Genomic DNA, 13,448 nt, shown 5'->3' on the forward strand with positions numbered 1-13,448 from the left:
CGTTCGATCTTGCAAGGTTTTGTGAGATTTCTCGTCTGAACTGGGGATGTTCGCAAGTGAAATCGGTTTGTGTGTGGTGTGTTGATGTTGCACACCGCACATTGTGCGACCAAAGCTGTTAAACCTGTGGTTTTTTTATCACCATGTGTGTGGTCTCTTCGGTTTGGGAAATCTGCCGACAATTTATAATCCTGCCGTGTGAACCGGGCTTAACAGAGTTTTGCCATTTCAGGAGCAGGTGGACGCTGCTGTGAAGCAACTTCTGGCCCTGAAGGCCGAGTACAAGCAAGCCACAGGTCAGGAATACAAGCCTGGAGCGGCCCCCGCTCTTAAAGTCCCCCCACCAGTCGTTGCTCACGGTAACGTCTACGACTGCGTGGCTCAGCAGGGGGAGCTAGTCCGGAAGCTCAAAGTGGAGAAGGCTCCTAAAGTATGAAAATCCCTGCTGCGAGCGTCCGGTATTGGCGACTGCGGCGGTCTGACTGTGTGTGTCTCTGGCTGTTGGCAGGATCAGGTGGACGCTGCCGTCAAGCAGCTGCTCGCGCTGAAAGCGGAGTACAAGCAGCAGACTGGACAGGAGTACAAGCCAGGACTTCAGGCCCTCGACCCCGGCTCTGCCCCCGCATCTTCCGACCAGCTCTTCTCTCAGGTGGCCCAGCAGGGGGAGCTGGTGAGGAAGTTGAAATCGGAGAAGACCCCAAAGGTGAGAGGTCCTGAGAGACTGGGCGCTTCACACGACAAAGTTCCGAGTGGGAACGCGAAACGCAAATCTTGCGTTTTGAGTATCTGTTGACACAATGGTGGTTTGAGCAACTGGACATGGAGATGGCTCCCAAGGAAAACACTCCGACTCAGTGGTTGTGTGAATGGGGGGAAACAACACACTCTGACTCGCTGCTACTGAGCATGTGCACTACAGTTGTTGTAACCATAGATATAGAACACTAGATGCCTGTGACATGCCTGGAGTGCCACCATCTTGGCGTGGTCTCCCACCTGTGCTAAACCTAAATCCCAGGCTAGAAAATCCACAAAAACATCTGTTGCTTGCTTGCTAGTCCACGTAGCAACGCAAACAATAGTTCATTTTAAAGCTGAGGTCAAGCTCTTTCCCGTGGAAGATTTTTTTTCCTCTCCCGGTAATTCCTCCGTGAGGTTTCCATGGGATAGAGCTTTTCCTCAGCTTTAAAATGACCTCCCCCAAGATGGCGGCGCTGTCGGCACGTCGCGTCAGCAGGTGCTGATAGGCCGTGTGGCATTTAGGTTTTATTTCTATGGTTGTAGCTAGTTCCTCTGCACATGCTCAGTAAATGGCAATAACAACAATAATGGCCTCCACAGCTCTGCGTGTGCTGATCACAGCATCCAGAAGTACATGTAGGTTGAGGGAGTGGTCATAAATTAAAGAGTGGAGAATCAACTCCACTTTGTCTCTGTCCACACGAACTTCTGTGTACTTGCCATTTTTGAATATTTATAGTGGTTTGTTCTCTGCATGCATGTGTGTGTGGTTCTTGAGAAACTGCTGTTGTGCTGCTTTCAGGATCAGGTGGACCAGGCTGTGAAGACTCTCCTTGACCTGAAGAGCAAATACAAGATGCTCACCGGAGAGGACTACAAACCAATGAGCGCGGCTGGAGCCACCGGAGGAGAGGACAAGACTCGCAAGGAGAGGGAGAACACGTCTGAGAAGCAGGGAGCAGGAGGAGCAGGCGGAGCAGGAGGGAGGAAGGGAAAAGGAAACAAGGCTGCTCAGGGGAAGGACTCGGGAGGCGCAGGAGGCGCAGGAGACGGTCAGGGACCCAAGAAGCAAACACGGTGAGACGCTGGAAGCAAAACTAATGGCGAGAGAGGAATATCCTGTCTGCTCAGCTTCACCTGATGGAATATTTACATCTTGTCCTGCCCTGTAGTGTGGAAGTCAGAAGAATTGAGGAACAAAATGTTTGACGTTTTGCATCTGTCCTGTCACTGGAAGTGTACGTAGGCTATATACGTTTTATTAGAGGTCAAATAAATATCATGCACACAAAAGGATCCTGTGCAGAGTGGTCATGTTTACTGTCAGCTGTCCTGAGCGCTCCTTCAAATCAATGCCAAAAAACCATTCAGACAAGATTACCAGTCCTCAGACGGTCCAACAGAGAACATAGTCTGAGAGGAAATGTCTCTGCTGCGGGTCTCCACCTGAATACTCAGTCTGGCTCACACTCGCACATTTCACACGTATATCACCTTGTCACTGTACCTGATCAACTGCTCCCAGTGTTTAGAGATTCTCTCCACACATCTGCTGTATTGTATTCATGAAGACAAACACTGAACTGGTAACACGTCTGATCTTTCGCTCGCTCTCATGAGATGAGCTTCTCACAGCTTCGGGTGTTTAGTCTTTCCATACATGGTTGAAACACATCTGCAGTTCTAATTTCTGATGTGCACAGCTGTAACAGCAGCACAGCTGTAGCAGCAGCACAGCTGAACCCAGTGACGAGGGCTTTCATAACCACGTGGTGAGTCTTCGTGGTGGTTGCGGTGTCCAGTTGCATCATTAGTCCAGCTTGTAGTGTTTCGGCATCGTTTTCAAGACGGTTCAAAGTTGCATTCATTTGACATGTATCCTTTCAGTGTTTCCAGTGTAGCCTGTGGACTAACTACAACACGGTGTCATTTTCAAGTTGTAAACCATGAAAGCTGCGCTCTGGGTCACCAGTTAGGCTGCGGCTGCCTCCTGAGCGTGTTTGCATGTCGGCATGCTGCAGCACTGTATCCTGTCCTGTCGTCAGATCTCATTCCCCACAAGTTCTGCAAAATGCACCAAACCAAACCTTTTGTTCCTCACTTCAGTCGTATTCAGGATGAATATAGGCTGTGAACACGCTCTGTTCACTCTTCAGTGATGGTAAAGAGCAGATTCATTTAAAAAAAAAAAAAAAAAAGGTCCAGTTTTACAATGAAAATCTAAAATGTTGATTTGGTTATTTTGTGTATAACGGACACATTTTTGTGATGCACCTTTTCGGCTGAAGAGTGAACTCGCCATGCATGATGCCATTTTCAGCTGTGAAAGATATAAGAGTCACACTGGCTGCAGCTGAATCCCACTGTTTCTGTCCTCAGACTGGGTTTAGAAACTAAGAAAGAGGACAACCTGGCTGATTGGTACTCTCAGGTGAGTCTCCTTCAATCTCCCTTGTCTGTAATTTCTCCTGAATACTCCTCTTTAACCCCCAACCCCCCCACCACCAGGTCATTACTAAAGCAGAGATGATCGAGTACTATGACGTGAGTGGCTGCTACGTGCTGCGACCCTGGGCCTTCTCCATCTGGGAGGCCATCAAAGACTTCTTTGACAAAGAGATCAAGAAACTGGGGGTGGAGAACTGCTACTTCCCCATGTTCGTTTCTCAGGCTGCTCTTGAGAAGGAAAAGTCTCACATCGCAGATTTTGCCCCAGAGGTAAAACCATGTTTTGCATCAAGTCGTTGTGATCAATGAGAGGATGTGGATAGATGATGTAGCGTGTTCAACACACTCAACAATTCACTGTGTATGTTCGATCCATTGATGAGTGAAGCAAAACTGTTAATTTACTGACGACCAAACAACCGAGGCTGAACAATACAATGCTGGACGGTCGCTTGCCCAGCCCGTCGGTCAGTCGGTCAGCCGGTCGGTGTTCTCCTTGTTGCTGTTAATGTTGCTGTGCCCTGCTTCAGGTGGCCTGGGTCACCCGGTCGGGGAAGACGGAGCTGGCAGAGCCCATTGCTGTCAGACCCACCAGTGAGACAGGTACAAAGCTGTGGGTTTCTCTGGTGTTGTTGTTGTGTGTTGTCGTTGTTGTGTATATGGCTGGAATAGTTTCTCCTGCTGTCTCCTTCAGTGATGTATCCAGCCTATGCCAAGTGGGTGCAGTCCCACCGAGACCTTCCCATCAAGCTCAACCAGTGGTGTAACGTTGTGGTCAGTGTTCACTCACTCAGTTCTGGTGTGTTGAAGCTTCACGCCTGAGCAGAGTTCTCTGTCATCCCTTCCAGAGGTGGGAGTTCAAACACCCACAGCCCTTCCTGAGGACCAGAGAGTTCCTGTGGCAGGAAGGACACACCGCATTTGCCACCAAGGAGGAGGCGGCGGAGGAGGTGAGGCTTCCTGCCGCCGCCCAGCCAGGGGCGCTCTCCTGCAGCTCTCATCCAGGGCCGCTCTGTGTCTGCAGGTGCTGCAGATCCTGGATCTGTACGCCAGAGTGTACGAGGAGCTGATGGCCATCCCCGTGGTGAAGGGCAGGAAGACGGAGAAGGAGAAGTTTGCAGGGGGCGACTACACCACCACCGTGGAGGCCTTCATCTCTGCCAGTGGCCGAGCCATTCAGGTAACACTGGCTCCCTGGCAGACCACCGGGGGGGACCAGAACCGGTCCAGTAACCAGGGTCTCTCTGCAGGGCGCCACCTCCCATCACCTGGGCCAGAACTTCTCCCGGATGTTTGAGATCATGTTTGAGGATCCAAAGAAGCCTGGAGAGAAGCAGCTGGCCTTCCAGAACTCCTGGGGCATCACCACCAGGACCATCGGAGTCCTCACCATGGTCCACGGGGATAACATGGGCCTGGTGCTGCCTCCCAGGGTCGCCTGCCTGCAGGTAATGCTCTGTGGGGGGGGGGGGGGGTTAAAAGTTCCATCTCTGGAACTGTTCCCTAAATGTTGTCTCCAGCACCTCTGTTGGTATGCAAAGAGACACGAGCGCTGGATAGTTTAGTTTTCACTGGAAGCGGTTGTCGTGGCGATGGGCCCTTCAAGGCTGCAGTGGATGATTGTTCCTCGTGAAGCAGAGCGTGAACCCTGTCGGTGTCTCCTCCTGAAGGTTGTCGTCATCCCGTGTGGAATCACAGCCTCGCTTCCCGAGCAGGACAGAGACGCGCTGCTCACTCAGTGCAACAAATACCTGTGCAGGCTGCAGGACGCCGGCGTCAGGGCCAAGTGTGACCTTCGAGACAACTACTCCCCCGGCTGGAAGTTCAACCACTGGGAGCTCAAGGTCCGGGAACACAAGCTGCACTTGTGGTGAGGCCGGCCCGTGGCTGACCAGTTTGTGTGTGTGTGTGTGTGTGTGTCACAGGGGGTTCCTATCCGGGTGGAGGTGGGCCCTAAAGACATGCAGCAGAGTCAGTGTGTTGCAGTGAGGAGAGACTCGGGGGCCAAAATCACCATTCCAGAGGCTGAGGTGGAGAAGAAGCTTTCCGTCATGTTGGAGGACATCCAGACCTCGCTGTACAAGAAGTAAGTGGAGAGCCACACACACTACAGCTGATTTGACTTGACAAAGCCGGCGGTAAGCAGAACCCTAGGATGGTGACCGAATTCCATACTTTAACAGGAACCAACTGACTGGTTAGTACTGATTCACGTCAAATACATCGGTACCATGTTTTGTTACCTAAACGCATCCTTGTCACAGGATGAGTAGAAGATTTTACGAGCCGGCAATAGAGCCTCATGGCGGAGAGAGAGCTTGATATTTAGAATGTGAAGCACAAGGCCACCGGTGGGAAAACTTCGAATCTGAGGAAGCTCCTTCAACACCAACTTTTTCTCCAGGGTGAAGAGATGCTCATTTATCCACAGTTCTACCATCACAGTTTCACCGTCTCAGTTCTAACATAGTTTTTATTATTAACATTTAGTACCACATAAACGCAGAAAAGTACTGACAATTGGTTCCCGTTGAGCACCGGTATGGGTTCTAATGTGAAAGGGTCCATCTCTACTCCTCACCCTCTGTGTCCTGAGCTGGAAGATGGAGCAGAAACTTCCACAGCCAAGACAGTCAGTTCCACCACTTTCCACCAAATCAAATATGAAGCCACATAATAGGACTCAAACCAAAGCGGCTGCCAAGAGCAGGAGTGGTATGCAGCAGGAGCCTGCTTGTCCTGGAATCATTTCTCTGCTGAAGTGAAAGGCTGATAGAGAACGTCGGAAATGTCCCTCCTATCTCCTTATCTATCGACTTTCACTTAGCCCTGGAAGTGTTTAAGTGGCAGCCATGATAAGCACTGTCTGAATTCTCACTAAGCAAAGAAAAGGAGGCTGGTTGTGTCCTTTAGCGCCTCCTTTAGCCTAGGAAACACTGATGCGTCCTTCACCGAAGGAGACCAGATCATGCTGCCCCACAATTCCTCTTAGCGACAACATTTCAATGGACCCGCTCATCCAAGCTCATGATGGAATAATATGCCTTGAAAAACTTTCAATAATCTTAAACTCATGTCCCAACTATGAATATTATACGAATTTTGTCAAATAAACACAGTAAAGTAAAAAATTTTGTGCAGGCTATTCTAAGTTTGATTGGTTATTTATTCACCTGTTTTCCTTTCATTTCAAATTCAAACCTTGTGATATTTGACATATCAGCATTGAGAGGGACAGGGCAAAGTCTTATAAATGCAGTTTTTTTTAGTCCATTTTTGGAAATGTGTAATTTGTTTCACCACGGATGACTTCACTAACCATCACCGTTGGATTATTGTTATGTTACCTAGTGAAGGTGTGGCCCCACGGTCACAAAAATGTTATCGCCTTTCACTAACTCCTTTAGGAAGCCTCCTCACACCTGTATAGAGACATAGATAAGGGGATAGGAAGGACGATTGGGACGTACCCCAAAGCCTCCGCACACTTTACATGTTAGATTGAAAGTGAAGGGCCTCTGGCCTTGTGAATGTGTTTGTAAATGTATGAGAGGATTAATGGAGCTGTGCTGTTCATCAGAGCATCAGACGACCTGAACAGTCACATGGTGGCAGTGGACAGCATGGAGGAGTTCCAGGAGGAGCTAGACCGGGGGAAGGTCAGCAACCACACACACACACACACACACGCACACGCACACACACACACACAGATGATGAAGCCTGTGCTTTGCCTGCAGATGGTCCAAATCCCGTTCTGTGGAGGAATGGAGTGCGAGGACTGGATCAAGAAAACCACTGCAAGGTAAACTCCAGTGTGACAGTGAGCTGAGAGTCCCGCTGACTCCTGCTGAGCTAGTCGGTGTCTTATGAGCCTGTTTCTTCTGCAGGGACCAGGACCTGGAGCCAGGAGCTCCCTCCATGGGAGCCAAGAGCCTGTGCATCCCCTTCTCCCCCCTGAGGACCCTCCAGCCGGCCCAGCTGTGTGTCAGCGGCAAGGAGCCAGCACAGTACTACACTCTGTTTGGACGCAGTTACTGAAGCCCTGCTCTTCCTCCCGCTCCTTCTCCTCCTGCTCTGTCTTTCTGTTGTTTCCTCCATGTGGACTTTATCAGCCACACCTCTGAGCGAGCAGGATCACCGGCAGTGTGTCGCCGTGTGGAAAAAAAACTTCAGTTTTTTTTATTAAGCCCTTTTCATATTTCTGCCTCTTTGAAGAATTGAGTTGAGAAAAGCCAAAAGTCTGGTTGTGCAGAATCAAACCAGAGAAACTGGCTCTTCATCCACCTGGAATAAAGTCCTTTGAAAGCAGTGTCTGTCTCTGCTGTCATTCCTGTTCCTGTTGGGGGCTTTTCCACCAAATAGAACCAGGTGCCGGTTCAGCATCAGCTCTTTGTCTTTCAGCCGCCAAAGCCCCAGCCTGTCGGGGGCTGAACTGGTGCTAAGCCGGTCCCACATCGTTGCTGGACCAGAGCGGCGCCTGACGCACCTCAGGCGGGGACAGAGTTATCGCTACGACAAGGCGGAAAGAGACGCGAACCAGCTTTCTGAAATCTACAGCATACATGGAGCCCCGGAGTGGAAAAAAAATGTAAAATGTGTGAGAACGAGATGAGTCGCTCTCGGAAGTTAATAATAGGAGGGAATGAGATGATTTAAGCCGTGATCATGGCGAGAGCGTGCAGCTGCGCGAGATGTATAATTTAGAAACAGTTTCCCATGGTTTCATTCAAGCTTTTCATTGGGACATCATTGTAGCTAACGTCACTTCCAGGTGTTGTATGGCGTTATGACCGCAGGCTGAGGTCTGCATGAGGATACGAGACGCTCCACTATTTTTTTACCACAGAACTTCTTTATAATGAAGCGATACTTTCGATTCATCAGCAACTTAAAAAACAAACTACCGGTACATACTACTGTAAATGAAAGCTGGATTTTTTTTTAAGCACAAAATGGCTTCATGTGAAGGAGAACTTTAATCAGCTGGTGTTTACGTAGGTTTCCGTTATAAACGGCTCCATTCCTCTTGACGTTGAAGCATTTAATTCAGACGTCCAGAAATATAGTGAAAGGAGCAGAAATTCACTATGTAATTCCCAAATGTTGAAAAACAAGACCCAAGCTCAAACACGCATTATTGTTTTTTTCCTCTCTGGCCACTAAAGAATAAACAACAATACAGGTACGAGGAGACTCAATGTTTTCTGTCTCTTTGGTCTTCATCCGAGGTTCAGGCCAGACAAGATGGAGGCGACCCGGACCAAACTGATGAATGCAGTCCATCTCCTCCTCGTATGAATGCTGTCAGTGCTACAGTGGTGAGATCAGTGATATATCGTGTTTTGGAGTGACGCAATGACGTGGCTCTCACTTCGCTCTCTTAACTGTGGAAAAAGAACCGGTTCTTTGGCGGTGCTCATTTAAGAACCGGTCCTGAACTACAACCTGGTTCTTTCTGGAGGAAAAGCCCTAGTTGTCAAGACAGTCCTCTCGGATTCGTCCTGAGCCCAGTGGCTCTGAGCAGAAGGACTCTCCTTCCACTGTGAAAACAGCCTCCATTTTTATAACAATGGAGGCTGTTTTCACAGTGGAAGAAGCTCAGCTTGTTTCACGTGGAAATGTTCTATTCAGGTCCTGTTTAACATTAACTTAATGTTTTCCTCTGTGACTTGTTGAGAGCTGATGTAAGATGTTGTCGGAAGAATTATTTGGGTTATCATTGCTGCAAAAGGATAAAGAGAAATCTTCAAGGCCACCGCTGCCTACGCACTTGTGTTCCTAAAAGATATGCTGACTGCTCCACTCCCCCTTGCTTCCGCTTCTTCTCTCTATCAGTAAAGTTCCTTTCACATGTTGTCTCTCTCTGTGGCCCTCAGAAATAAATCTACACCGGCATAAGCCAGTTTGAATGTGCAACTCTGATTCATGAAATGTGACCGCCGACTCTGAGCTATCAATAAAAGTGGAAGACGAAGAGCTGAGACCTTGTAGATTCCTGAGCGAACTCTCAAGGTGAACTCATTTGTCTACCCTTGCTGCAAGAAAACTTTGACTTGTTCTCTCCCGACACTGGCGCTTATCTCTTTTCTAATTATTTCAGGAGTTTGAACCTGACATGTTTGTTTCTTTCTCTAGTCCAGATCATTTATGGAGACCAGGTGTCTAGTGACGTACGGTCAGAGGAGGCAGTGCCTCACCTGCCATCATGATAAAAAAAGAAGAAAAGGTACATAAAATAAATATTAATATTTTCCACTGATTTGTGTTACAGATGCATTTTCAGTATGACTACACTTTTTTTTTTTACAGTTATTAAGTAAAAATCACAGTTTGAGTATTAGTGGATGAAATCCCGGCGAGGCAGTGGAGAGCTGTGCCTCATGTCTGACTGTGATCCAAGACAAACTAGGTCACATGGCATTGCCTGTTGCTGTTCCTTAGCATATCACCAATATGAACTTTACGCTAATATTTGTTATTAGCAGGACTCTCTACAGCCTGTGTCGTCATTTAATGTATGTGTGAGAGAATTGTTCTCGCTGATTACACAATAAAGTGCAGAGAAAAGTCAGCAGTCCCTCAAGGGGGCGTACGTAAACTGACAGGTGCTTTCGAGCTGCATCAAGGCTTCAACACAGGAAATTGAAAGTTGGCGCCAAGCTAAAGCAAGAACAGTGTTTCTTTTTTTGAGGCTCTGCCTGATCCAACTCACTCTGGAGGATTGTATTTCAAGACTAAAACATTTCTCCAAACTGGACTTCCAGTCCAAACAGAAGGTGATAAGTGATTTTCACTGAAAAGGTTTGTACCGTGGTGGAGGAGTTTGAGCACCCGAATGATCCTAGGAGCTATGTTGCCGGGGGGCTTTACTGCCCCCCAGTAGGGTCTCCCAAGGCAAACAGGTCCTAGGTGATGGGTCAGACCAAAAGCAGTTCAACACACCCCTATGAACACGCATCAGAGGAGAGCAGTAACGTTGCCCGGTTTGGCGCAGCCGGGGCCTCACCCTGGAGCCAGGCCCGGGGTCGAGGCTCGCATGCCAGCACCTGGTGGCCGGGTTCTTGCCCGCGGGACCCGGCCGGGCTTAGCCCGAAGGGACGACGCGGGCCCCTCCTCCTCATCCTCCTGTGGACCCAACACCTACAGAGGCTGCCGTAGGGGTCGGGTGCAGTGTGGATTGGGGGGCAGTCGATGGCAGGGGCCTCGACGACCCGATCCCCGGACACAGACTCTGGCTTTTGGGACATGGAATGTGACCTCGCTGGGGGGGAAGGAGCCCGAGCTTGTGAGGGAGGCTGAGAGATACCGTCTAGATATAGTCGGGCTCACCTCCACTCACAGCTTGGACTCTGGAACCCAGCTCCTCGACAGGGGCTGGATACTCCACTTCTCTGGAGTTGCCCGCGGTGTAAGGCGGCGGGCTGGAGTGGGCTTGCTTATTGCCCCACAACTCAGCCACCATGTGTTGGAGTTCACCCTGGTGAACGAGAGGGTTGCGTCCCTACGTCTTCAAGTAGGGGACAGGTCTCTGACTGTTGTCTCGGCCTATGGACCGAACAGCAGCTCAGAGTACCCAACCTTCTTGGAGTCTCTGAGAGGGGTGCTGGATAGTGCTCCAACTGGGGACTCCATTGTTCTCTTGGGTGGACTTCAACGCCCACGTGGGCAATGACAGCGAGACTTGGAAGGGGGTGATTGGGAGGAACGGCCTCCCCGATCTGAACCCGAGCGGTGTTCTGTTATTGGACTTCTGTGCTAGTCACAGCTTGTCCATAACGAACACCATGTTCGAGCACAGGGGTGTCCATAAGTGCACGTGGCACCAGGACACCCTAGGCCGGAGGTCAATGATAGACTTTGTGGTCGTGTCATCTGATCTCCGGCCGCGTGTCTTGGACACTCGGGTAAAGAGAGGGGCGGAGCTGTCAACTGATCACCACCTGGTGGTTAGTTGGATGCGCTGGACCGGGAGGAGGCCAGATAGACTCGGCAGGCCCAAACGTGTTGTGAGGGTCTGCTTTGAACATCTGGCCGAGCCCTCCGTCCGTGCAGTCTTCAACTCCCACCTCCAGGAGAGCTTCTCACAGATCCCGAGGGAGGCTGGAGACATTGAGTCCGAGTGGACCATGTTCTCCACTTCCATTGTCGAAGCTGCTGCTCGGCGCTGTGGCCGCAGGGTCTCTGGCGCCTGTCGTGGCGGCAATCCCCGAATCCGGTGGTGGAAACCGGAAGTAAGGGATGCCATCAAGCTGAAGAAGGAGTCCTACCGGGCACTGTTAGCTCATAGGACTCCCGAGGCAATCGACAGGTACCAGCAGGCCAAGCGAGCCGCAGCCCGGGCTGTGGTGGAGGCAAAACCTCGGGTCTGGGAGGAGTTCGGAGAGGCCATGGAGGAGGACTTTCGGTCGGCCTCGAGGAAATTCTGGCAAACCGTCCGGCGCCTTAGGCGGGGGAAGCAGTTCCCCACCAACACTGTTTACAGTGGAGGTGGGGAGCTGTTGACCTCAACTGGGGATATCGTTGGGTGGTGGAAGGAATACTTCGAGGACCTCCTCAATCCCACCACCACGTCTTCCATTGAGGAAGCAGAGGCTGGGTTCTCAGAGGTGGACTCGTCCATTTCCCAAGCTGAAGTCACCGAGGTTGTTGTGAAGCTCCTCGGTGGCAAGGCACCGGGAGTGGATGAGATTCGCCCAGAGTTTTCCTTAAGTCTCTGGATGTGCAGGGACTGTCGTGGCTGACTCGTCTCTGCAACATCGCGTGGTGGGCGGGGACAGTACCTCTGGACTGGCAGACTGGGGTGGTGGTCCCTCTCTTCAAGAAGGGGGATCGGAGGGTGTGTTCCAACTACAGAGGGATCACACTCCTCAGCCTCCCCGGGAAAGTCTATTCCAGGGTACTGGAGAGGAGGGTCCGGCCGTTAGTCGAACCTCGGATCCAAGCGGAACAATGCGGTTTTCGTCCTGATGGTGGAACACTGGACCAGCTCTATACTCTCCACCAGGTTCTCCTGATGGTGGAACACTGGACCAGCTCTATACCCTCCACCAGGTTCTCCTGATGGTGGAACACTGGACCAGCTCTATACCCTCCACCAGGTTCTCCTGATGGTGGAACACTGGACCAGCTCTATACTCTCCACCAGGTGCTTGAGGGTTCATGGGAGTTCGCCCAACCAGTCCACATGTGTTTTGTGGATCTGGAGAAGGCGTTCGACCGCGTCCCCCGAGATGTCCTGTGGGGGGTGCTCCGGGAGTATGGAGTCCGGGACCCTTTGTTAAGGGCTGTTCGGTCCTTGTATTCCCGGAGCAGGAGTCTGGTTCGCATTGCCGGCAGTAAGTCGGACCTGTTCCCTGTGCACGTTGGCCTCCGGCAGGGGTGTCCTTTGTCACCGATTCTGTTCATCATATATATGGACAGAATTTCTAGGCACAGCCGGGGGCCGGAGGGGGTCCAGTTTGGGGACCACAGGATCTCATCTCTGCTATTTGCGGATGATGTGGTTCTGTTGGCTCCATCAAACCTGAACCTTCAGCGTGCACTGACGCGGTTCACAGCCGAGTGTGAAGCAGCTGGGATGAAGATCAGCACCTCTAAATCCGAGGCCATGGTTCTCGACCGGAAAAAGGTGGCTTGCCCCCTCCAGGTCGGTGGAGTGCCCTTGTCCCAGGTGGAGGAGTTCAAGTATCTTGGGGTCTTGTTCACGAGTGGGGGAAAGATGGAGCGTGAGATCGACAGGCGGATCGGTGCAGCGTCTGCAGTTATGCGGACGTTGTATCGGTCCGTCGTGGTGAAGAAGGAGCTGAGCCAAAAAGCGAAGCTCTCGATTTACCGGTCGATCTTTGTTCCTACCCTCACCTATGGTCATGAACTATGAGTCATGACCGAAAGAACGAGATCCCGGATACAAGCGGCTGAAATGAGCTTCCTTCGTAGGGTGGCTGGGCGTACCCTTAGAGATAGGGGGAGGAGCTCAGTCACCCTTAGAGATAGGGGGAGGAGCTCAGTCACCCTTAGAGATAGGGTGAGGAGCTCAGTCACCAGGGAGGAGCTCGGAGTAGAGCCGCTGCTCCTCCACATCGAGAGGAGCCAGCTGAGGTGGCTCGGGCATCTATTTCGGATGCCCCCCGGACGCCTCCCTAGGGAGGTGTTCTGGGCATGTCCCTCCGGTAGGAGGCCTCGGGGCAGACCCAGGACATGCTGGAGGGACTATGTCTCTCGGCTGGCCTGGGAACACCTTGGGGTGCCACCGGAAG

General features: G+C 51.1%; 1 protein-coding gene across 1 annotated transcript in view; it reads left to right on the plus strand.

Annotated features, from left to right (window-relative positions):
- The window catches only part of eprs1 (glutamyl-prolyl-tRNA synthetase 1), a 44,938-nt gene extending 37,437 nt beyond the window's left edge, over nt 1–7,501 (plus strand). The window contains 15 exon segments of the mRNA XM_080495213.1: nt 239–430; nt 509–703; nt 1,544–1,818; nt 3,121–3,172; nt 3,250–3,459; nt 3,720–3,792; nt 3,884–3,963; nt 4,038–4,139; nt 4,214–4,369; nt 4,440–4,637; nt 4,860–5,033; nt 5,115–5,275; nt 6,770–6,848; nt 6,930–6,994; nt 7,080–7,501. Of these exon segments, the coding sequence (XP_080351339.1) occupies nt 239–430; nt 509–703; nt 1,544–1,818; nt 3,121–3,172; nt 3,250–3,459; nt 3,720–3,792; nt 3,884–3,963; nt 4,038–4,139; nt 4,214–4,369; nt 4,440–4,637; nt 4,860–5,033; nt 5,115–5,275; nt 6,770–6,848; nt 6,930–6,994; nt 7,080–7,230 (2,163 nt within the window). The 3' untranslated portion in view covers nt 7,231–7,501.
- Nucleotides 7,502–13,448: the final 5,947 nt, after the last annotated feature.

The sequence above is a fragment of the Blennius ocellaris genome, assembly GCF_963422515.1.
Source record: "Blennius ocellaris genome assembly, chromosome: 1".
Taxonomy (NCBI): Eukaryota; Metazoa; Chordata; class Actinopteri; order Blenniiformes; family Blenniidae; genus Blennius; species Blennius ocellaris.